This window comes from Equus quagga, chromosome 1, assembly GCF_021613505.1.
Source record: "Equus quagga isolate Etosha38 chromosome 1, UCLA_HA_Equagga_1.0, whole genome shotgun sequence".
Taxonomy (NCBI): domain Eukaryota; kingdom Metazoa; phylum Chordata; class Mammalia; order Perissodactyla; family Equidae; genus Equus; species Equus quagga.
Window position 1 is genome coordinate 145,503,837 of NC_060267.1, and position 24,081 is coordinate 145,527,917.

Below are 24,081 nucleotides of genomic sequence, written 5' to 3' on the forward strand. Positions count from 1 at the left end.
CAACCCTCTCCAAATGCCAGTAAAATGACAGCATGGGAATAAGAACAGCATAAATATGCAAGAACAAAGAGAAGGAGAGAGGAAAGCACAGAGGACAAAAGATGTCAAAACAACCTCAGAAGACGGAAAGTGGGCGGAGGACTGGCAAATGACTCAGCAGATCGGGGCTTGTTAAACTACAGTCCCCGCAGAGAGGGATAAAAAGGAGGATCGAGGCATCTTATCCCCTAAAACTGCAGAGGCTCTGAAAGTGTTGACAAGATACACACAGCAAACACTGGGAGTAGAAAGAGGAAGGAACACGAGAGCAGAGAACGCTCACTTATTGCTGCTTCTAATAATAGCAAGAAGCTAAAGAGTATTCTTTACAGTTAATAAATCAAGGAGAGAAAAATAATTACATTTAACAGTACAAAGGTAAGCACAAAAAAGATATTGTTAAATACAATCAGGTGATGATCAAACAGAGGAGAAAGGAAAGAGAATTGCCAAACGGAAATGAGATATTGTTTAAAGAGATAGCGTACTAAGGGCAAGGTATTACATGGCTTTAGTTATAAATATAAATTTGTACTTATAAAGGCAACCACTAGAACTGAAATAAAAACTCTTCTAAATTCAGAATCATACACAAAAAAATAAAGCAAATGAAACATACCAGTCAACAAAATATTTAAAATACTGTTAAATACATAACACAAAGTAATATAAGCAAACTAAGATCAAACAAATCTGTCATGTCAATAAATATAAATGTTTTGAATGATCTGTTTCAAAAAAAATTCATACTGTATAACAAAGAATATCCAACTCTATGTTGAATAAAAATACACTGCTCAAAGCCATACGGAAAGGTCAAAATTAAAGAGCAGGAAGAGATATAAGCAAAGACAGAAAGCGAGCAGGGGGCATGATCTTAATAACACAGAAGGTGGAATTTAGGCCAAAAATCATTAAACTGGACAAAAATGATACTTTGTAATGCTAAATAAACCATAACAGTAATGTATATCTTTGTAACAAATAATGTGGCAACAGTATTCATAAAGCAAAAATTATAAAAGTATAAGGGTAAACAGACAAAAACACTGTAGTGCTAGGAAAGTGTGATTAATTTCTGTCAGCCTGTGGCAGATCAAATGTATAAAAAACCATGTAAAAATATAGATGACTTGGGAATGTAGTTAATAAGATAGATCTGGTTAATATATATCAAACTATATTCCCAGAAAAATAGAGAATATACTGCCTTTCAAATGATCATACAAACTGACCAAATATTAAACCACAGCAAAAACCTGCATAAGCTCCAAAAAGTAGAAATGAGAAAGAAAACATTCTCAGATCACACTGCAGTAAAATTAGAAAATAGTAACAAAATCGGGGGAAAAAAGAGAGGCATTCCCATTTGGCAATTTTAAAAACCTCCCTTAACTTTTAGATGAAAGAAAACCTACAAACTAAAATTATAGAGTTTCCAGGGAAGAAAATAAAAAACACTTTAATCAGAACATATAGGGTGCAGTTAAAGACGTGCTCAGGGGATAATCCACAGCATTGAAGGATTGTATATTTATATCAGTAAAAAATGAAAAGAATTATTTAAGTACCTAACATAAAACTAGGAAAAGAACAATAAAATAAATGAAAAGAAAACAGAAAGAAAAAATAATTTAAAAGAAAAAATTAGTTAGAAAAACAGCAGAATTAATAAACCCAAAAGCTGTTGTAGAAAATAACACAAGACTTTTATACAGAAAAACGACAGTATAAAGTATTTTGACAATGACAAAACACTATTGAGAGAGATTTTCAAGTCTCTAACTAAATTTAAAGATATCTCATATGAACGGATTAGAAGACTCGCTATTGAAATGTCTGGGCTGCCTAAATGAATCTGTATATCCAGCAAAATCCCAACAAAAATCCCAGCAGCGCATGTTTTGTAGAAATTGACTGAACAGATTTTACTTACACGGATGATGCAAAGTTTATTTAACTGTTATCCTACCGATAGGCTTCTATGTTGATCATAATCAACACAATCCTCTTCTTTTGCCATCATGATTCTTTGGTGAATATCCTTACACACATATCTCTGTACACATAACGTGGGGAAATGTGAGGGATGAATTCCTTGAAGAGGCATTGTGGCTCAAAGGGACATACAATTTTAGTTTTTGAGATATTGCCAAATTCTTTTCCAAAGTTGTACCAATTTTCATTCCTACTAATTATTAAACTCATTCTTTGTCAGATTTTTGTGTTAACTAAATTGTTGACAAATTTCCTTGATAAACACACTTTGAAAAAATATAAAAGATAAAAATCTACCTATTTGGGTCTAGCCGTAGAAATCTCAGTGACGAGTATTGGATGCTGTTCAGCATCCTCAGCTTCATAAAAATTATCAAACTCTAGATTTTATTTTTGAAATGTGAACTGACAGCAGTCATTAGTTGTTTACTATGTTGTTGAGAGCCCAGGGGAAAAGAGTAAATATCCTTAGGATACACTGGGACTATAAAGACCATGCAGTGTCTTTTTTAGTAAAAATAAATTGTAGCCAGTAAGGAACCAGAAGCCAATGCTATTGCCATGTTCTTGATACAGTCTTTTGGACGCAAGCAGTTCTCATCCCTTACCTCCCCTGCCTGCCGTTACCCCTCCCTGAAACGTTAACTTTGCACTGTCACCTGCTGATAAAGGTAGCTCCCTGCTTGCCTGCCTATCTGTCTGCTCGTGGGATTATATATGTATCCCACATATATGTGTTCCATTGTGTGTATTCCATTTTTTAATCCTTTCTTGTGCTCAGAAAGAAACTAGAGATCCACTGGGGCCAAAGTGGAGAAGAACATCTCAGATTGGGCCCCAGGAGGAGGTGAAAAGGGCAGGGAGATGCAAAAATGTTAACAGTGACCAGAGCAGAACTTTCCCGCCATCCCCAGCCCCTGAGCTCACAGAGAATTGAAAGGCCCTCTGATGGCCCTGGGACACCCATCGCTAACCTTACTGAGAATCTGGAGAAACATTTGACAAAATACAGCAATTTGGTTGCAGGGAAAAGCACAGTGGAAAGATAAATGCTTCCTCACCTGGAAAAGAACACATGAAATGAAGCTGAACCTATGGCAAACAGGGGAATGGGTGCCCGGCACTGCATGCATAAAGTATTTGTGTCTTTTAAAATTTGTATGAATGATCCCATACCATATGTGTGCTTTAAGCTGAAGCTTTTTAAAAGTCAATATTGTGTTTTTCATATTTGTCTAAATGGAGATATGCAGACTTATTTCATTCATTTTTTACTGTATATAATATTCCATAAAGATATTCTCCTGTATTTTCTTCTAAAAGTCATATTTCTTTTTACATTTAGATATTTCATCCTCTTAGACTTGTGTGTGTGTGTGTGTGTGTGTGTGCATGGTATGAGATAGGCTTCTAATATTTTTCCATATGGATTATCCCAACACCTTTTTTTTTTTCCTGAGGAAGATTAGCCCTGAGCCAACGTCTGTTGCTAATATCCGTGCCAGTCTTCTTCCACTGTATATGTGTTCGCTGGCACAGCACAACTGATGAGTGCTATAGGTCTGCAGCCAGGATCTGAACGAGTGGAGCTGGGCAACCAAAGTGGAAGGTGCCAAACTTAACCACTAAGCCTCGGGGCCGGCCCCCCACACCATTTTCAATAGGTCATTGTTTCCTGAGTAATACCTTCTACTACCCCTGTCATGCACCAGATTCTCAAGCATCCTCAAGTCTGTTTCTCCCAGTAATCTATTTGTTACTCCTTGAGTCAACACTACACAGCTCTAAATGCTTTACAATAAGATTTGACCCAGTTGATGATAACCCCCCTCCTTATTTGTCTTCATGAAAATCATCTTGATTCTTCCTGCTTCTTTACTTTTCCATATCAATGGAAGGGTCAGATTTTCAAGTTTTTTTCTTACAACTCTGTTGAAACTTTGATTGTAGATGCATTGAATTTATCTATCACCATGGGAAGAATTGCCACATTTATAATACCAAGCCTTCCCACGCACCAGCATGGTGTACCTCCCAAATGATACAGACCTTCTTTTATGTTTTTCCATAACATTTTATAATGTCTTCTGCAAAGTTCTTACATATCTTATGCTTAGGTACATTATCATTTTGGTTGCCCTTTTGAATATTTACTTTTACTGCTAAAATATATGAATGTTATTAGTTTCTGTATATTGGTTTTGCATCCAGCTATCTTTCTGAACTCCTTCACAAGTTACATTTCTCTGTAGATTCTCTTGGATTTTCTATTTAAACAACCATATCATCTGCAAATAATGATGAACTTGTTTCTTTCTTTATGATTCTTATACCACTTGTTTATTTTTCCCTTCTTATTGAACTGGCCAGGACCTCCAGCACAATGCTGGATTGTAGCTATAATAGTGAGCAAATTTCTTTTGCTCTTAATTGTAAAGAATATGCTTCTAATATTTCACTATTATCATGATGACTACGGGATTATCATAATTACCCTTAACCAAATTATGGAAATTTCTTTCCACTTCTGGTTTATTGAAAGTTTCATTTTGAATGAGTGTTGGTTTTTATCAATATTTCTATGTTTATTAAGATTATTATATAGTCTTTAATATATTAATATTATTAATGTAGAGGCTACATTAAAAAATTTGCTGATCTATTTTTATTAGTTCCAGCTTGATCATTGATGGATTCAATTTGCCAGTATTTCATTTGATCTATCTTGGTAAATGGGGCTGACTTATAATCTTCTCTCATAAACGTCTCTTTGGGTTGCTTTTCCATCTCTCTGCCTCACTGTCTTCCTCCTGTATTGTCCCTGGGAACTCAAAATTCTTCTCACTCTGCTTGGAAGAGCAATTCAGCTCTCTTCACCCCCTACAATGTTTCTCAATAAGTGATCTAAAGATCTCTATTGATCACCGGAAGTCTCTCAGTAACCTCTAAAGCATTTGACAAATTCAGAAGAAAAAGCAATGCAATCATTTTATGCACAGATAATTTAAAAATCTGAAATGTAAGATTAATTCTAATTTTCATAGTATTTATGACGTTTTGCGTTCTCAAAAGCAGGGTACGTGCTTCAAGGACTGATTTAGCTCATACTGGTTAACGTGAAATTAATCACAGGTAGTTTATCTTAACGTGTTTTATCATCATTTGACAGTTACTGTTTCCGTTTGTTAAACTTGCATTTGTCATTGTTACTGTTGCATTGCATAATATCGCAATTCAAAAAAATGAGTCAGGATTTCAAAAGTGGTTTACAGAAATAAAACAATAGTGACAAAAATAGAAAATAAATCCTACAATATAAAATAAGTTCACAAATATAAGTAATGAATGGACTCGTCAAAAATCTAAAGCTTGAATATGTACGTCACAAGACAAGTGGACAATGGATGTGGATAATCTCACAAAGGCAGATAAAGAATAAATAAGAAAGCAGGAAGCATGACAAGGAAAAATGATAATTAAATTTCATTGGATCAATGATCCTTTTGTCCTAGTACTTAGTTTTTATCTGTTAACATTTTTAACAAATAATAATATAAAGCTACCAAAACTTCCACATTATTTTCCAGTAAAACTCATCAACCCACTATTAAACCAATTGACTATCTCTAGTACAAACACAAAATAAGGCTTTCCATTACAAAATTGTCAAAATTTGGTGTTACAAGTTGAAGAGACGAGAAAACTATATGGTCATCATTCTTCCTCATGGAAAAAACAAACACAATTATACTCTTGCTGGTAAGATAGGAAACCAGCTTCAAAATCAATGAGAAATATTGCAGTTGGAAAGAAATCAGGAAACAATTAGTGGAATTTCTTTCTCAGAAATATTGAATTTCTTATAATGTGACTGGCCTTTAAAATCAATGATGGTTATGTATGTAAACAAGCAGACATTTTACTTTATAGTTGAATAAAACTATGAATAAATCAGTTGTCACCATATATGTGAGAGAGAAGTGCTCGATGACTTTTTGCACTATTTATCATGAAGCTAATTTTAATATAAGAGATTTTTGGTTTAATTAATCATTAGTTTGTAAACTATGAAATAGACTTTAAAAACATATGTTAGCTTGTACACCAATGTTCATAGCAGCATTATTCACTATAGCCAAAAGGTAGAAACAACACACAAACGTCCATTGACAGGTGAGTGGATAAACAAAATGTGGTCTGTACATACAATGGAATTTTATTCAGCCTTAAAAATGATTGAGATTCTGATACCTGCTACCATATGGATGAACCTTTAAAACATTATGCTAAGTAAAATTAGCCAGATGTAAAAGGACAAATCTTGTATGATTCTACTCATATGAGGTACGCAGAACAGGCAAATTCATGGAGACAGAACATGGAATAGAGGTTGCCGGGGCATAGGGGAGGGAGGAATGGGGGGTTCTTAATGAGTACAGTTTCTGTTTGGAAGGATGAAAAAGTTCCGGAGATGAATGGTGGTGATGGTTGCACAATATTGTGAATGGACTTAATGCCACTGAATTTTATATTTAAAAATGGTTAAAGTAGTAAATTTTATGTTACATGTATTTTTCCACAATTGAAAAAAAAAAGATATGATGAATTGGTACTGAGGAAGCTCCAGCCACATGGTCAGCAGGGGAAGGCATTGCTATACAAATGAAAAATATTGCTTCCAAAGGCGGTACATGCCTTATTCATGCAACACAGCAGGGGGTCCATAACCTGCCTCCAGACTCTGATTTGCTGTTGAGGGATGTAGTTGAAATTGTGAATGCCAGCTGATTGTGGCCACTTAGTATACGTCTCCTCAGCCTACTGGGCTGAAACGAGAAGTGAGTACAAGATGCTTGCTCTCCACACAGAATTGCTCTGGCTGGCACACCAAAAAGGTTTACAGTGTTCTAAAATAAGGAATGAAATCCTTTTAAATTACCATTTCCATGAATACATGTGGTGTGTCTCAGTAATACATTCAGGATTTTGAACAGTATGGATTTTTGACTTCAGGGCCTAAATATCAGGATTTTTTAATGATTAGACATCGGAATTCTTAAAACCAAGCAGTGGTGCAAATGGCTCAATGGCTGAGAGTTTGAGTTTTTCCCAATACCCAATGACTTTCTTCATTCATCAGAAAAGCCACTTCAGATATGTCTTTTGTATATTAAGAATCACATCCAAGAGCCAGCCCTGATGGTCTAGCGGTTAAAGCCCCATGCTCTCACTGCTTTGGCGGCCCATGTTCATTTCCCGGTTTTGGAACCACACCATCCGTCTGTCAGTTGCCATGCTGTGGCGGCAGCCCACATAGAAGAACTCAAAGGACACCCAACTAGGATATACAACCATGCACTGGGGTTCTGGGGAGAAAAACAAAAAAGAGAAAGATTGGCAACAGATGTTAACTCAGGGCAAATCTTTCCCTACAAAAAAAAAAGATAAAAACTCACGTCCAAATGCTGCAGCTGAATGTGATGAAATGCCTCGGAGCCAAATGCCTCCAGAGAGAGGATGTCACTCCATCAGCTGCTGTCTCCCAAATTGAGACCTTTAACCTTCAGCTTTCAGTGGCACTAGGCCGGTGAAACACTGAAAACAGTCTTTAGAGAGAAATTTCTCCATAATTTCTGGATCTGTGATTGATCTGGAAAGCCAGAAATATCCATCAAAGTTTCCCAACAGCCTATAATTCTGAGTTAAGATTTTCTAATTTAGAAAACATAAAGAGTTGGGGGAACACCAACACAATATGGAAGCTGACAGCTCAGGCAGCTACCCAGCCAGATATAGATTTCTTTGTGAATGATTTCAAACACTATTTCTCCTCTTACAGATATGGACAAATGTTACTGCTATTCACTTTTTAATTTGATTTTTACTTTTATTTAAGATATATAGGTTTATAGTTTAAAAGGTCTCATAGTTCTATAAAGATTCTAATAAAAACAGCAATTTCGTGTTTCTCATCTCCTCACCCCTAATCCCGTAATTCCAGAGGCAACTACTCTCAGCTTTTTTACCTCTTTCTTCTGATATCTCCGTCTCTAATAATATACTCACACTACTATTTTTTTATTTTTCCATTTTAGATATCATCTATTGACTTTCTGCTATGGAAAAAAAGAGCTGGGTCAGCATACACACACTCATTTCCTCTTGGACTCGTCTTCCCATTACAGTTATAAATTTTGGTTAGATAACCAGATAACATGTACATTGTCCAACTACTTATATGATTATGTAATAGTATTGTTAAGCAATTACTACTCACAGATATATCATGCAATTACTTTGATTACATTTCCTTTTTGCATGTTTTTGCTTTCTCTGGAGTTAATAAGGATTTCGTTTCTTCATTTGCTCAGTTTTCTATATATTTATCACCAATTTGCTCCCAAATTTTTCTCCAGAGCTTTAATTTTTGCTTCAGTTTATTCAAACACATCAGTTTCCACTTTTCTTGGGGAAATCACTCCTAGAATCTCTATCTCCTGCTTTAATCTAACCTAGATGTTCTCAAGGCCTGATGCACAGCTCTTTTCTGGAGATTTTTCCTTCTCCATCCTCTTTTGGATTCCGTTTGTCTCTCCTCTGCATCCCATGTCTTCCTCTTTATTGGTTACTTCCTTGTTTTTTAGAGTGCATCCTCTAGTAACTTTCTTAGAAGGGTAGATAGGAGGTAAATTTTCAGAGACTGTACATCTGTAGTTGTCTTTCTTCTACCCTCATCTTAACAGTTTAGTTGGGGAAGAAATTCTGTATTAGAAATTATTTTCCTCAAAAATTTGAAGGCATTGTTCCATTGTCTCGTAACCTCCAAGGTTGCTATTAGGAAATCTGAGGGGCCGGTGCAGTGGTTAAGTTTGCATGTTCTGCTTCGGCAGCCCAGGGTTTGCCAGTATGGATCCTGGCTGCGGACCTACGCACCCCTTGTCAAGCCATGCTGTGGCAGGCATCCCACATATAAAGTAGAGCAAGATGGGCACAGGTGTTAGCTCAGGGCCAGTCTTCCTCAGCAAAAAGAGGAGAATTGGCAGCAGATGTTACCTCAGGGCTAATCTTCTTCTTCTTCAAAAAAAAACCCAAAAAACAAAATAAAACAAAAAGAGAAATCTGATAGTTTTTTTTGTGGCCTGTGATTTTTGCTCCCTCAAGAAAAGTTAGACTCTTCTCTCTGTGCACAAGGTTCTGAAATTTTGTGATGTTATGCCATGATATGAGCCTTTTCATTCATGTTTTGGAACAACTGTGGGTGTTTTTAGCTGATTACTTAGATCCTTCAGTTTAGGGAAATTTTCTTAAATTATTTCTTTGATAATTTGCTCCTGTCTGTTTCTTTCTAGATTTCTCATTAGTCAGAAATTGTACCTACTGGCCTGACTCTCTAATTTTTCATACTTTTATCACCTCTTATCCATTTCTGTCTTTTTGTTCCACTTTCTATGGGATTTCCTCAACTTTGTTTCCAGCCGTCCTATTAATGTTTTACTTTCGCTATCATATTTTTGTTTTCAAAAATTGTGTTTTGTTCTGGGAACATTCTTGTTTATAGCATTCTGTTCTTGTTTTATGTATCCACTATTTTCTCGTCTCTTAACTCTATAAAAATGTTAATGATGGGGTTTTTCCCCCTAACTTTTCTTCTGCTCCCCACATTGTCTCTTTTTCTTTCTTTCTTTTTTTTTTTTTTTTTTTTTCCTGTTTGGTTGCTTTAGTCTTTGGTGTTAGAAGCACCCCTCCAATTCCTGATGCTCATTGGCTGGCTGTCCATATTAAAAGTGCAGCATCTTCCCGGGCTATTAATCTGACTGCCAGGCTTCTAGGCACTTACCGAGGGGAAGAAGAGGGTTGTCTGCCTCCAGCATGTAAATTTTTTCTTGATACTCCTGTTTCAGTATGCAGCTCTCTCCCTTTTGTTCATCTCTTGAGAAAATGAACATCCAGTCCATTTCCAGAGCAGAGGAGGCAGCTCCTCACTGGATGGGTAATGTGGAGTGGGGTCTAGCCCAACTGCTTCTTGTAAAGACTCTCAAACTGTCCTTTCAGCCCCACTTGCCACCCTCTCCCCATCCCCACTTTCAGAAGCACTTAGCATCTCTAAGTCCTGAGCTGCTCTTCAATGTGGGTTGGCTGGTTTCTGGGAACTCCCCACTTCCAGCTAAGGTTTCCACTTTCTTGGGTCTGCTCTGTCAGTTGCCACTCACCCATCCGCTCTCTAGTTTCCAAAACGCTATTGTTGTGTTCTCCATTATCTTCGTTCTAGTGGGTTTGCGCTTTTTAAAAAATCCTTTTACTATCATTTAAGAAGGATTTCAGAAAAGATGGAGGTAAATACATATGTTCAATCTGTCATATTTAATCAAAAGTCTTCCCATTTTTAACACCAGTGTTTATGTTTATAATTTTAAAAAATTTAATGTATCCAAAATTACATGTGATTTACATGTGCATCTGAATCCCTTTTGTCAATGGTTCTAAAAGGGCAGTTCCCCAGGCTAGCAACATTACCATCAGCTGGGAACTTGTTAGAAATGCAGATTCTTAGGCACTACCCTAGACTTCCCGAATTAGAAACTCTAGGGGAAGAGCCCGGAAATCCACATTTGAACAAGCCCTCCAGGTGGTTCAGGTGCTTGCTAGAGTTTTAGAACCACTGCTGTAGGTGATTGAGGGGTTCTGAATGTTTGACAGACACTACCCTACTCTCAACATCAGCTCCAGAACCATCTGTTCAAATCCAAACCCACAAAGTGCCCAGAAGAATAAAAGGGCTGTTTTGAGATGGTCCTCTAACGGGATCCATCCTCTTGAGAAAATGCTTGTGAATTTAGATGCCTTTTTCTTCCATGATGCCTAGTTGCTTATTGCTTTATATGGTTCTTAGACTGGGATGCCTGAGGCCAGAAACAAGGCAGACCAGACACAGTGTGAGAAGAAAAGACAGCCAGAAGTAGAGAACTTTGGAGACGGGGGATGTAGCAGGGCCTGGCCCTCTTCCACATCTTCAGCCCTCAGCGATTTCAGAGAAGTGCCTCCAGCTTCCCTCAGGGCGAGGAGCCTCTGGGAACCTCATGGAACAGGAAGATCCTTGTTCTGAACCTTGTGGTACTTCTTGAGCTACCACTGCCCTCTGCCTACCTTCAGAGCAGCAGATGCTGCAATCATCTCAGCCACACACATCCCTCCCCACCTTGCTCATCTGTGTGACTCCTCTAAGTTCCTCCGTCTGTGTGTTATCTCCTTCCCTTCCCATCTTCCCTTTCCCAGCTGGTGATGATCTTTGCATGCTTGCCTTTGGAGCAATCACAGCAGCTCTCCCCCAGAGCTCTCCCCAGGCACAGTCAACTCTCCTTTTCCACCTTCACTCCCAGGTATATCTTCACTGTCATTTACACCTTTGAAGCCTTGATCAAGATACTGGCAAGAGGATTTTGTCTAAATGAGTTTGCGTACATGCGAGATCTGTGGAACTGGCTGGATTTTAGCGTCATTACTCTGGCGTGAGTATTTCTCCATGCTGATGTGTCTGTGTGTCTGTGTGGAGCTTCTGGGTGTATCTAGGCTCAGGCTCTGGAGGTGTTTCCTTATCTCCATTCAGCTTCCTCGTTTGGGACTGGCGGCCTGGGGTTTTCTTGCCACCAAGTGTTGCTTTGGGAGTCACTTTCCAGGGTTAGTTCCATACCCTCAGGGAGAAGTCAGAGACCTCAAATTTGAGCCCATAACTGGCCTGTCAAAGTGGATCAGACAAAGCTCAACCTTGCATCTACCTGGCATGAAGTGCTTTCCCTGAGGAATCAGTGTTTGAGAAGACTGGTTGGCCAAGCCCACATGCTTGAATATCCATCCATACGTGTAGCACACAGAGCCCCACACACAATGCATCTTCCCAAAGGGACCATTCTGAAAGATAATGCAATAAAGGAATCAGTGTTAGTGTCGGTCTATAGGTGGAAGTGTTACTAGATTCTGTGTTTGTTCTGGGTCCTTTCTAGGCTCGTGTTCCCAAAATTGTTCTCATTTATGCTGCATGCACTCCCAGGACCCTCCCCTTGCAGAGATGCTGACTGACTTCTGGTCCTACAGATACCTTGGTGAAGTGATGGATCTCCGAGGGATCTCAGGCCTGCGGACGTTCAGAGTTCTTAGAGCTTTAAAAACAGTTTCTGTGATCCCGGGTGAGCTGCCTTAACCAGCACATTTATTCAGAGCACATGTTGATTTCCACAGCATAAAGTCTTCCTCTGATTTTCACAAGAGCCCTGTAAAGTTCCAGGGCATGGAATATTGTCCCCACTTAAGAGACAAAGAAACTGAGGCCTAGGCAGCAGAAGACACAATCCCAAGTCCTCATCACTAGTAGGAGGTAAAGTGTGACCTGGAAACCCAATGTCTCAATTCCTAGGCCAATACTCTGTTCATGGTGCCACATGGCCTCCGCATCCATGACAAGAAGGTCATGTCCTCATTTTATGTTGCTGTGGGGTTCAGCGAGCCTCCAATCAGATTCTCATTTATACCTTAAACCAAAGGTGTAAACTTGGGCCCAGGGAGGAAGGGAGAAGGCAGTCGGAGGCTCTGGTGAATGTCTTTGCCATGTCCATGGATCTGAAACCTTGAGGCTGAGCTCTATCTTTGGACCCCCAGAGGAGAAAACAATTAGGCAATACTTGATTACAGAGAGTTCGTAAACAAAAGTAGTCCACCAGAGCTCACGTTCTTGGGCCTCCAAGATCTCTGCTGTCACGAGTAGCCCAGTGATACTCCTCGTTGACTGGTGGAGGGAGAGTGACAGCCCTGAGACAGGACTCAACGCTTCCCCCTCGTGGCCTGATGGATTATCTCCCCTCCCTCACCTGAGAATCCATTCCTTCATCGGCAAAATAGCAACACTCATGCTGGAGAGGAAGTCCCTTTCTACCACTCTATGTCTGACTCTGCAGGGAGCAACTGGAAAGTTTTCGCCAGCTCCCACTGGACAAGCTTCTTCATGAAGAGAGTATTAGCAATAAGCAGTCAGTTCTGCCACTTGCTCTCACTCTTACCTACTCTTAGCCAGGAAGACCCTGAGTCTTGTTTACAAGACCTGCCCTCTCCAGACTCCCTCTCCTGCCTCATCTCTCTCCACTGTCTGCCTCAGATCTGGTTCCAAAATCTACCTGTGGTTCCACAAATACTGCACACTTCTGCTCGTCCCTCAGCCTTTGACCATGCTGCTCCTTCCATCAGGAGAGTCCTTCCTCCTCTCTTTACTCAACTCATACTCGCTCCTCAGGGCTCTGCCAACCTCCTCGAGGAGACTCCCTGGTCTGTCTCAATTCCCCACCCTCCATCTCACCCCATCCCCACTCCAGGCTTCAGTTGGGGGCTGCTCTTATCTGTGCCCACCTGCTTGATAATCCTACAGAGTTTCCCTTCAGTCTTCAGACAACCCCACCACATGCCAGTGCCTTCACCATTGTTCAGCTCCCAGCCCAGGGACTAACACGGGTCATATTCAGTGGGTTATTTGTTGAACAAAATGACAAGGCAAGGATAGATCCCAGACTGCTTTCCTGGTCAGAGCTCTTCCTGCTACCCATGAAGCTGCTTTCCCAAAGAAGCTGATTTCTTTTGCCAGAGCAACAAATTATCCTTCTTCAAATAAGCAGGGGCCCCATCTTTGCTGCCAGCTGTACTTGACTCTGGGATAGCTCCTTCTTAGATTCTCTCTGTTTCTGCCTCAGCAACTCTCTCAGTGTCTCTCATGGTCTCACTCTATTGTGATGTTCATCTCTTAGTGTTGTTGTGTCTCTGTCGCTCTTTCTCTGTCTCAGTCTATCTCCCTTGTATGCCTTTCTCTCTCTCTCACTCCCTCTCTCTCTCTCTCTCACACACACACACACACATGCATTGAGGCTCATGTGTCCCCAGCCTCAAGCTGCCTCCCAGAACTAAGGTGAGTGCAGAGAGACAGATGCCAAATGATTGGAGTGAAGTTAGTAGCCTCACGTCTAGCACAGTGCCTGGAACATAGCAGATACTCAACAATTGTTTTTTAAATTGAACTGCTACTGTGAGGAATTTATTAGCTTAAGATGACAAGAAATGCATTGCCTGAGTCTCAGTTGCCCCATCTTTATAATGGGACAATAATCTCTGCTTGCCTGCCTGCCCGCCTCTCAGGGTTATTGCAAGGTTCTGATGAGGAACTGGGCTTGGAACTGCCCTAGAGTTTGTAAAATACCTCCCACCTGCATGTAGGGAGAGGGTAGGATGGCTAAGATGCAAGCATGCCAGGCACACATGCTCTGTGTGTGGTACCTCATCCATGTGGGAGTGTCGCTGTCATCTTTCCGCAGGGCTGAAGGTCATCGTGGGGGCCCTGATCCACTCGGTGAAAAAGCTGACTGATGTGACCATCCTCACCGTCTTCTGCCTGAGTGTCTTTGCCCTGGTGGGCCTGCAGCTCTTCAAGGGCAACCTCAAGAACAAATGTGTCAAAGATTGCACAACTCTCAACGAGACGGCCAATTACTCCTCTTACGAAAAACTCCAGTCGAATTTCTGCCATACGGACAAAGGTCTGGTTGGCAAGGGGTGTGAAGCCCCTGCAGACCTGTAGAGACATATATTTTCATTCCTCTTTCCTGCTGAAGTGCTTCTCCTGAGTTGTGTTTTGCTTGCGGGTCCTTCATTTTCTGTTGCCCAATGTCCCTTTGACAAGGAAATGAGCTATAAATCCAGAGGCAGACCATTCTGCCTCTGCTGGGGGAGGCTCGGAGCTGAAGTCACTGCTCAGCTTTTCTGTCCCCAGATGGGACTTTTCCCCTTCCAAGTGTCCCAGCATGCCCACTGAGTGCACGTAGCTGAGGGAACTCACCTTGCTTGTGCAGAAGACTTAGGAGGTGTTGCCCTCACCGCACAAGGCTTGGGTTGGAACGTCCAGAACAATAGATGAGGCTTTCATTCCCTCCTCTGTTTTGCAGATTTCTACTTCATTAAGCAGGGCACTTCTGATCCCTTACTGTGTGGCAATGGATCTGATGCAGGGTGAGTGCCCAACCCACGACAAATCACCAATGCCCAGTAGTCCATTTTCCTTCTTGTCATCAGCATTCCTGTGGCCATTTTTGAAAACAATCTACCATGGGAAGGAACTAATACTTATTAAATATAGTTTGTGTCAAATGTTCTACATTTAATCACCACAATGCAATCACGTGGGTTTCATTATCCTCACACAAAAGAGGAAGAGACACATGCATCCAACTTCACAATTTCAAATTCTTACAAAGGTCAGACACATCACAACAAATGAGAGGAATAGGCTGGGCGGAACCATGGCAGTGAGAGTTCATGCCCCAGATAAAGGGGACAGCCACTGCTCAGTCCAGCTTTTGGTTGTCATGTGGGTCCACCGCTTCCAGCTCTTCCAACTTTTAAAAGAGAGACTGGAAATTTAGATTTTTCTGTGAAATTTCCCAACTATAAATATTCTCTACCAATTCCAAAAAATGTCTCCATATTGTGGGCCAAATAAAATATTTCTGCAAGCCAAATTCAGCCTGCAAGCTGCCAGTTTGTGAGCTCTGATGCATATCCATTGAGCTATTACGCGATGGAGAACCAGTGCCATGCTAGAGGCCCCACTGGCTGGGGAAACACAGTGAGGCGATGGTGTGAGGCAGGGGAGGAGGTCAGGGAAGGCTGTCTGCGGGGGCTGAGGTGAGCTATGAAGGGCAGGCGGGATGTCTCCAGGTTGGTTGAACAAGAGATAGTTTGGATGGAAGCCATTCCAGGTGGCAGAACAAGATGTGAGACAAAGTAATGGGTAAGAGACCCCTCAGGTCTGCCAGCTGCTTTGACCACTGGTGCAGGCGTGGACAGAAAGGGTCCAGGCAATAGATTAGAAAGGCTTATCTCTCTCATCTCCATGGCTGGGGATCTGGAACGCTAAACCCCCATGATCCCACTCCCTGAATGGCTGACAGCCCCATATTGCCCAAGTGGAGCTGGGTGAGACCTGTGTGGAGCTCTGCCTTACTCAGCTCACTAGGAAAACAATCTCTGATACAGCTGAGGAGTGGGGACAAATAGGAGAATTTGATCAACATAGGCTCCTTGACCTCTTTCTTCACAAATGCACTTGGCATTTGGCTGTTTGGCTCAGGGAGAGGATTGTTCCAATGTCAATTTTCACCTGCCTTTGACTTAAATTTAAACATAGGGCCCCCTCAATGTCCTTTTCCTGTCAGGATAATGGCATTTCTCAAGGTGGCGGCTCCAGAGTAGCCCAAGGGCTGTTCGTAGTAAAGTTGTGGGCTCCATCCATGCTGCCCGCCCAGCTCCAGCTCCAAGAGAGACCAGACATCCTGCCGGGCAGGTCCTGGCCAGGCGGCAAAGAAGTGGGTAGGTCTGGGATGGTAAGTGGCGGTCAGCTCAGGATGATGGGCAGAGTGAGCCCTGAAGGGCATGCTGTGAACACCAAAGCTGGGTCCTGCGCTGGGCCACAGAGAAGCCAGAGCCCTGAGTGAAGTCCTGCACTGACCAGTGGCATTGTGGGAGGAAAGTCTGAGGTCTCAAGGTGGAGAACAAGTACTAGGAAATACTTGATGATTTTCAGCTTTCTTTCACAGGTGTTATTCCAGTCCATCCTTTTGGTAGCTTCAGGTCAAAAACAGCAGGGATTTTAACTTTGCATTTTACATATAATATTTGCTATGCTGAAGGTACCATGCAAGAAGCTTTGCATCGTGGTCTCATTTGATTCTTAGAGCCATTAGCTGTTGATGTGGAGCAGCTATAGAGAGGTTCCATGGAAGACCTGGAAATGGGTAACATAGGTAATGGGTTGGCTAGTTCCTTGGGAGAGCGAACCAAGAGACCGTCTTTACCTGTGGGCCTACAGAGTTTGGGAATTCGCACATCTCCAACCAAAGTTGGAGACAGAATTGAGAATGATTATAATCAAGTTGCTGGGACCCTAGTCAATTGTATGGGCCCTGAGATTGTGTGTTTGCGTAGTTGTCTGGAATAAAGAGAGCCCCAGAAGTCAGTGTTGGTGGAGGAATCCTGGAGCAGTAGCACCCCAAACTATAAACAAGGCATGACTGTTTTCTCAGTCAGATCATCCCACTAGAATGTACGAGAGCACCTCGCATGCCCTGAGCTTAGAGATACTTCTTGACACCAACTTATCCCCTTATTATAAGAGAGAGGAGTCCAGCACCCCCACCCCAATACTCACCAAGCAGTCATCTTCAGTTTGGCCCTCCTTCATAGGTCAGTCTTCATAGGCTACTTGACAGTTATATTTCTCCTTTTAAATAAACACATTGGCATCTGTGTGGTTTTAGGCAACTGACTTCTTCTCTCTGAACCCCAGCTTCCACATCTGTAAAAGAGGATTGTTGAGATGATTAAATCATAGTGTGTCTGAAGCACTTAGGGGAGAGAGTGGCACACAGTAAGTGCTCAGTAATTGGAAAGTGTTGTTTTCATTGTTATGTATAATTGGTCAGTGGACTTGGCTAATGTGAGTCCTCCTTTGATAGACAACTCTGCAGGTGATGCCATCTGGCTCAGGTTTTAAATCTCCATTATTGGTAGTAACTCTCCATCCCCTGGTGTGAACTTGCAAAGAGCTTACCACCTTATAGGGTCATGTATGGGCAGTCAGTTGGCCATCCCCAAGCCACTCCCCTGTGCATGAAACTATGAAGTGAAAGTATTTTCAACCCCATTTAATGGGCAATGAAACCATTTGGGCAATGGTCCCATTAATGAGACCTAAAGAGACTAAGTGTCCAAGGTCATCCAGCTAATAAGAGGAAGGCCAATCTTTGGCTTCAAACCCTGTGGTCTTCCTGTAGCCCTGGGCTGCTTTACCCTCAATAAACAGGGGGCTGTGCAATTGATGACCTTCTCTATTTTTGCTACAGCCACTGTCCTAAAGGTTATCTCTGCCTTAAAACATCTGACAACCCGGATTTTAACTACACCAGCTTTGATTCCTTTGCCTGGGCTTTCCTCTCACTGTTTCGCCTCATGACACAGGATTCATGGGAACGCCTCTACCAGCAGGTAGTGATCTGCCTGTCTCCCTACAGACTTGGTTGGAGGGGGGTCAGCTGTATGGCTACATTTTTCCTGGAGGAGCCTGACAATGTCAGGGGCCTTTGTACTCTGGGTATATATCTCTCTTCTTTCTCTTGAATCTGCAGACCCTGAGGGTGTCTGGGAAAACATATATGGTCTTTTTTGTGATCGTCATCTTCCTGGGGTCTTTCTACCTGGTCAACCTGATCTTGGCTGTGGTCACCATGGCATATGAGGAGCAGAACCAGGCAACTATTGATGAAATTAAAGCCAAGGAGAAGACATTCCAGGAGGCCCTTGAGAGGCTCCGGAAGGAGCAGGAGGTCTGTGAGGGGTGGAAGCTTTGTGAAGGCTGTTGCAAGCTGTACATTCCTGGGCAGAGGTCTGGATCAGCCACTTAGATTAAGGCTATTATTCTAGAAAACTATAGGAAGATTCATCTTACCTCAGGGATGATCTCAGGGCAGGTTTTCTCAAAAGAAGAACCTGAGCAAAGATCTCATGCAAATAATTTATTGAGGGGTTCTCTAAGAAGGAGAGTGAAGGAAGCAGCATGGGACGGGGGAAGAATTACACAAGAAGGTGGCCTCAGCAAGACTACCTTCAGCCTGATCCCATGGGGAGTGCTGGGGCATGACATACCACAGAGTTAGCCCTACTCTGAGGCAAGAGGGCTGGCCTTTTGTACCCCTACACCTGCCCCAGACAAATGTAGTCAAAGAAAATTTTCTGCAGAATGCTGCAGCTGTGGTCCATTATCAGCTAACACTCAAGCAGCTGGAGATGGGTGTACTGACCTGGTAAAAGGGATCCAGGCAGAGCATCAATAGGGTCTACTACAAGGTGGGAGCTAGGGAGGTGACCTAGAGGTGACTCTTCCTGTCATGTCTCAATCCCACTACCACCCAGGTCCTAATCCTGACCTCTTCTGTTTCAGACACCCTCACCTCTGTGACACCCCATGTCTAGGGAATACATTTATGCTAAGTTCAACCAGATACTGTTGGATTCAACTGCTGTTCTCTCTCTTCAGATGCTGACAGCACTGGGGATTGACACAGCCTCTCTCCACTCCTACAATGCATCACCTTTAGCCTCCAAAAATGCCAATGACAGAAGGCACAGAATGAAGCCAAGGGTGTCAGAGAACTCCACAGATGACAACAAATCGCCCCAATCTGAGCCTTACAACCAGCGCAGGATGGTAAGGGGCTCAAGTTGTGCTCCAAAGATTACACACCCTGGCAGCTTCCATGAACAATAGGTTGAAGTGGGAAGAGGTTTGTAGCAGAGAAAAAGCTAGAGGTACAGAGATTAAGAGGATGTTTTAGTAATCCAGACCCCACCCCCACCCCGCAATGGTGGCCTAAACTAGGACAGGAGTATTGTGAATGGGGAAAAGGGGTGGATTATAAAGACTTATGGTGGTTGGGAGGAATCAACAAGATTGGGACTGTGGAATGTGGGAAAAAAGAGAGAGGAGTCCAAAATGACTCTCAGGTTTCGGGATTGAGCAATTAGATGAGTAATGATTCTAAAACAGGAGTACTTGAGGAAGAACCCAGCTTTGTAGGGAAGATGGTAAGCTCACATTGGACATTCTGACCTTGAGGTGTCTGTGGACCTGTAGACATCAAGGGTCGTCTTCCTCCTGACATTCTTACCTGCAATTCCGGAGCGGGAGGAGGGGACGGGTGTCATTGTCCATGGTGCTGAAATTATTTACAAGCTTCTTTCTGACCTCATACCTCAGCCCCCGCAGCTCAAACTCTCACCTCTCCTTGGCACAGAGCAACGCAGCACTCATCTCTGTGATGCAATCCAGCCTAAGAACAACTTCAGTACCTCATTTCAGACCCTGTAGCAATTCTGCCTAACATCGTAACCTTCTACCTCTCACTCCAAGATTCCCTGTACTCTCAAAGTTTCCTCCTACCGCCTCCCTCTCACTTGAAAGTCCTGTGTACCCCAGTTACGCCTTTTCCACAGGCTTTAGAGATAATAACCCCTTTGTGGAGGGTAGTTCCCAGATTAATGGTATGGGAAAGGGGATCAACATGGCTATTTTTCGGGCCTCCTGACCCTCACTTCCCTCTCAGTCTCTTTTCCTGTGCTCATCTGAAGGATGTCCCACTTTTTGGAATCCTATCTCTATACTCCCAGACTTAGGTGTGCATAAATGTACATAGATGTGCTCACATGCACACTGGCCTCAGTGATACTCACATTTCAGCATTTATCAAGGTCTGTGCTCTTCCTTTCCTTGCTCTGCCTCTTTTTTTTTCCTGAGGAAGATTAGCCCTGAGCTAACATCTGCTGCCAATCCTCCTCTTTTTGCTGAGGAAGATTGGCCCTGAGCTAACATCCATGCCCATCTTCTGCTACTTTATATGTGAGTTGTCTGCCTCAGCATGGCTGGACAAGCAGTGCATAGATCCGCACCCAGGATCTAAACCGGGGAACCCCGGGCCACAAAGTGGAATGTGTAAACTTAACTGATGCACTGCCTGCCCTGCCCCTTGCTCTGCCTCTTTTGAGCAGTACCTGGCATCATGGGCACAGTTCAGAAGATGTTTCAAAGGAGATTTGACTAGGGCTCTGGCAATCATAGATCAGAATGAACCACAGCATCCACAGAATGTCAATGACGCTCTGAATTGGACTTTAATTTCCCCCATTCAGTTAGCCCCACATAGATTCGTGCCTGGATATCCAATAATTGTTTGATGTCTGTGCTTGTCTCTCCATCTGGGCTTACCTTCAGAGGGAAAAAAGAGGAACTGTGTCTTTTTAAGTTAACAATACTAGGTGCTTGGTATAAAGAGATGACTAAAACATGGTCCATTTCTCATGGAATTCCATTTGGGTGGAGGAGGCAGATATAAAAACAGCTATGTGTTAAATACTGTATTAGAGACACATACATGGTGCTTTAGAAATAGATGTATGGGGGTGGGGGTATGTCAGGAAAGGCTTCATGGAGAAGGGGATAATTGAAATGAATAGTAAATAGTGAGTAAAGGTTCCTCCAGTAATTGAGGACTAGGAGGATTTGGGAAGGAGTATTTTCCAGGCAGAAAGAAGAATATGTTAAGTGCAAAGACAAGGAGGCACCATCTGGGCACTTATTTAATCCTAACTGATTGAGTGGAGCCCATTCAAGAAGACATTCCCTTCCTCTTTTTCCAGGTGTGTTCATGTGGAAAATAGGCCATAGGCAGTTTTTATATAAAACCATTTTCTGACTAGCAGCAATGAGAGAAAGGTTTGGGGTAGCACCTAGGAGAGACACACCAAGGATTTGGGGGAACCCACAGGATACCAGATGGCCAGCTTGGATGATGCATTTTAAGGCAAGTCTAACACTTAGATTCAGAGGACATTGCCCACCACTCGTCAAATAGGTTAATTCTGAAATGTTAATTGGTGGCCAAGGAGGTACAGACTGTCAAATATGGGACCAAAATTTTCTTCTTAGTTTCTTCATTAGTTTGCTTAGTGCCCAAGTGCAAATAATTCAGTTATCCTGTCTTTAATAAGGATCAGCCAATTCTTAAAGTGTGATATGCCAGTTCAAAAAGTGTGAAGGATTTGTGGATTTTTATGAGTTCCACAGTCCTTGGGCAGATATTCTAGGCCAAAGGTGCTCAGTTTAGAATACCAGTATTGCAATGGTAGTTGCTGAAGAGTACTGAGCTCCAAATTATCAAGAAAGAAAACCTCAGTTCTGTGGGATAGGTGGATAAGTAAAGAGGATTCTGATTGATAAAATGTCCCAACTTTGGTAGTTTAGTAAATAAAAGGAATTAAGGAAGGGGAGGAAAATTCAGTAGTATCATTGGAGTTTGGTAGGAAGTCATTGGTTAGATTTTAGAAATACTTTATATGACCTGAGGACAGAATTGATAACTTGTTATGGTCAGGTTCCCACAGTGGTCATGGGAACTAGCCAACCCATCATATTAACTCTCCAGGGCTTTTGAACCTATAAATTAGCTCCTTTTCTCTGGCAACTGTAAGCCACACATTTCCCTCACAGGAAGATTTTGATGGGAAATGTTTATTGATTTGGAGGAATGGCATTATTCTTCCAGGAAATTGGGCTGCTATGCTATCTTCAATCTCCCCATTGTTGACTATTCACAGTTTGCCTCGAGGGATCCTGGAGGCTCATTACATTACAAAGCTCTTGTCTCCTCCTTTGCAACACAAACTCTCACATCCATATAGGCTGAGTCTAATGAATTGTAGAACCTAATTTTCAGACAATGTAGTGCACCCGTTCATTCAACAACCGTTTACCAAGGTTGTTCCAGTACTGGTGTGCATAATAGTCTCTCTAGGTCATAAGTTGGCATGCGGAGCAGGGAACTGGAGACAGATTTGTCCAACACTATGACCAATCTGGGTGACAAGATTGTCCTCTGACATGCCCTTGGCTATGTTGACCTACTTGCTGATCCTAAGTATTGTAATCTCTCATCTCTCTTGGCCTTTTCCCAGGCTGTGTCAAGAATATTCTTTTCCCTGTTCTCTACCCATGTTTACCTAGAATACCCATTGGATCTGTGTCTTTAATTTTATGCTGGAGGGTCATGAGAATAAGGGCAGGGAAATGGGAGTGGGTGGAGGGAAGCGCTGAGTTCCAGATTTGCCTGCAGGACAAGCTGCCAGCCTGCCTTCTTTCCTGCTCCTTTGGGGCAATGTCCAGTCTTTCCTAGGCCTCACCTCTGGAAGACGCCGGGCTAGCCATGGCAGTGTGTTCCATGTCCGGGCCCCTGCCCAAGACGTCTCATTCCCTGATGGGGTCATCGATGATGGAGCCTTTCCTGAAGGCAGTGAAAGCCCTCGGGGATCCCTGTTGCTGAATAGAGGTGCCAGCCAGCAAGGGCCCCTCCCCACGAGTCCGCTGCCTCAACCCCCCAACCCTGGTTCAGGGCATGGAGAAGATGGACACCCCACATTGCCCACTGGTGAGCTCGCCCCTGGAGCCATCGAAGTTCCGGTGAGTTTGTGAATGCTCCAGACTCTCTTGGGCTGCCCTCCAGCTAGAGGCCTATGGCCAAGAGGTCCTGAATGTCACCCACGCAAGGGTCCTTTAAACCTCACTCGGCTCAACACCTCCCATCTACCCCCATTTTACAGACAGGGCAAGTGAGACCCAGAGAGAGAGACTGGGTTCACCTGAGGTCAAACAGGTTTTCTGGTTTTCTCTGCAGTACAGTGATACAGATTGTTTTCCGGTTGATCCCATATTTTTTTCAGCATTTCTCTGTCCATTCTCAACACCACTGCTGTTACCGAACCTGAAGTGAGTTCGTTCACCCATTGTACAGCAAGCCAATCTCTGACACCGGGTGTGGTGGAAGAAAGTAGGAATTTTATTTTTGCACAGCGCTGAGCAAGGACAGAGGGCAGCTAACGCTCAAATCCCAAACTCCCCGAATAGCTAAAAGGAAGGGTTTTTATTTGGGGTTTTAGGTAGGGGAGGGGGAGCATATGGCCTTGCTGGTCGGAGGTTTCCTACCAGCCTGTCTTTGGCCTTGAGACACCTACAGAGAGGAGGGAGCCTGTGACCTTGCTGGTCAGCAGCTTTCCCACCAGTCTGTATCTCTTTGTGGGGAGGAGATAGTCCAGATGCTTGTCCTTGACGGTGTCTGTCTCCATGGAGGATAGTAGATTCTGGAGCCAGGAAGCCAGAGAGTAAGCAGGGAATGAGTGTTTTGGTTTTAACCCCATATATGCTGGGTTTAATGTAGGGAAACTGATATCAGGGTCGATATCACTGCTTTAAAGATGGGCCTGCTTGCTCCCTGGATGAGTAGGAGAAAAATTGAAAATTCTTCTGTTCCTGCCTGTAGCTCTGTGCACACTACCCTGGGCTTGGCAAATGGGACCCAGAGAAATCCTGGGAGGTACCCTGGACAGATCTCAGCAGAAGCTAAGTATTCCCTGCTTTAC

General features: G+C 42.6%; 1 protein-coding gene across 1 annotated transcript in view; it reads left to right on the forward strand.

Moving 5' to 3' along the window:
• The window catches only part of SCN10A (sodium voltage-gated channel alpha subunit 10), an 89,541-nt gene that overhangs the window by 8,727 nt on the left and 56,733 nt on the right, over positions 1-24,081 (forward strand). Inside the window, exons 4-11 of the mRNA XM_046677233.1 lie at positions 11,415-11,543; positions 12,127-12,218; positions 14,382-14,603; positions 15,009-15,072; positions 17,964-18,105; positions 18,246-18,443; positions 19,154-19,324; positions 22,832-23,125. Of these exons, the coding sequence (XP_046533189.1) occupies positions 11,415-11,543; positions 12,127-12,218; positions 14,382-14,603; positions 15,009-15,072; positions 17,964-18,105; positions 18,246-18,443; positions 19,154-19,324; positions 22,832-23,125 (1,312 nt within the window). The remainder of the gene's footprint in view (positions 1-11,414; positions 11,544-12,126; positions 12,219-14,381; positions 14,604-15,008; positions 15,073-17,963; positions 18,106-18,245; positions 18,444-19,153; positions 19,325-22,831; positions 23,126-24,081) is intronic.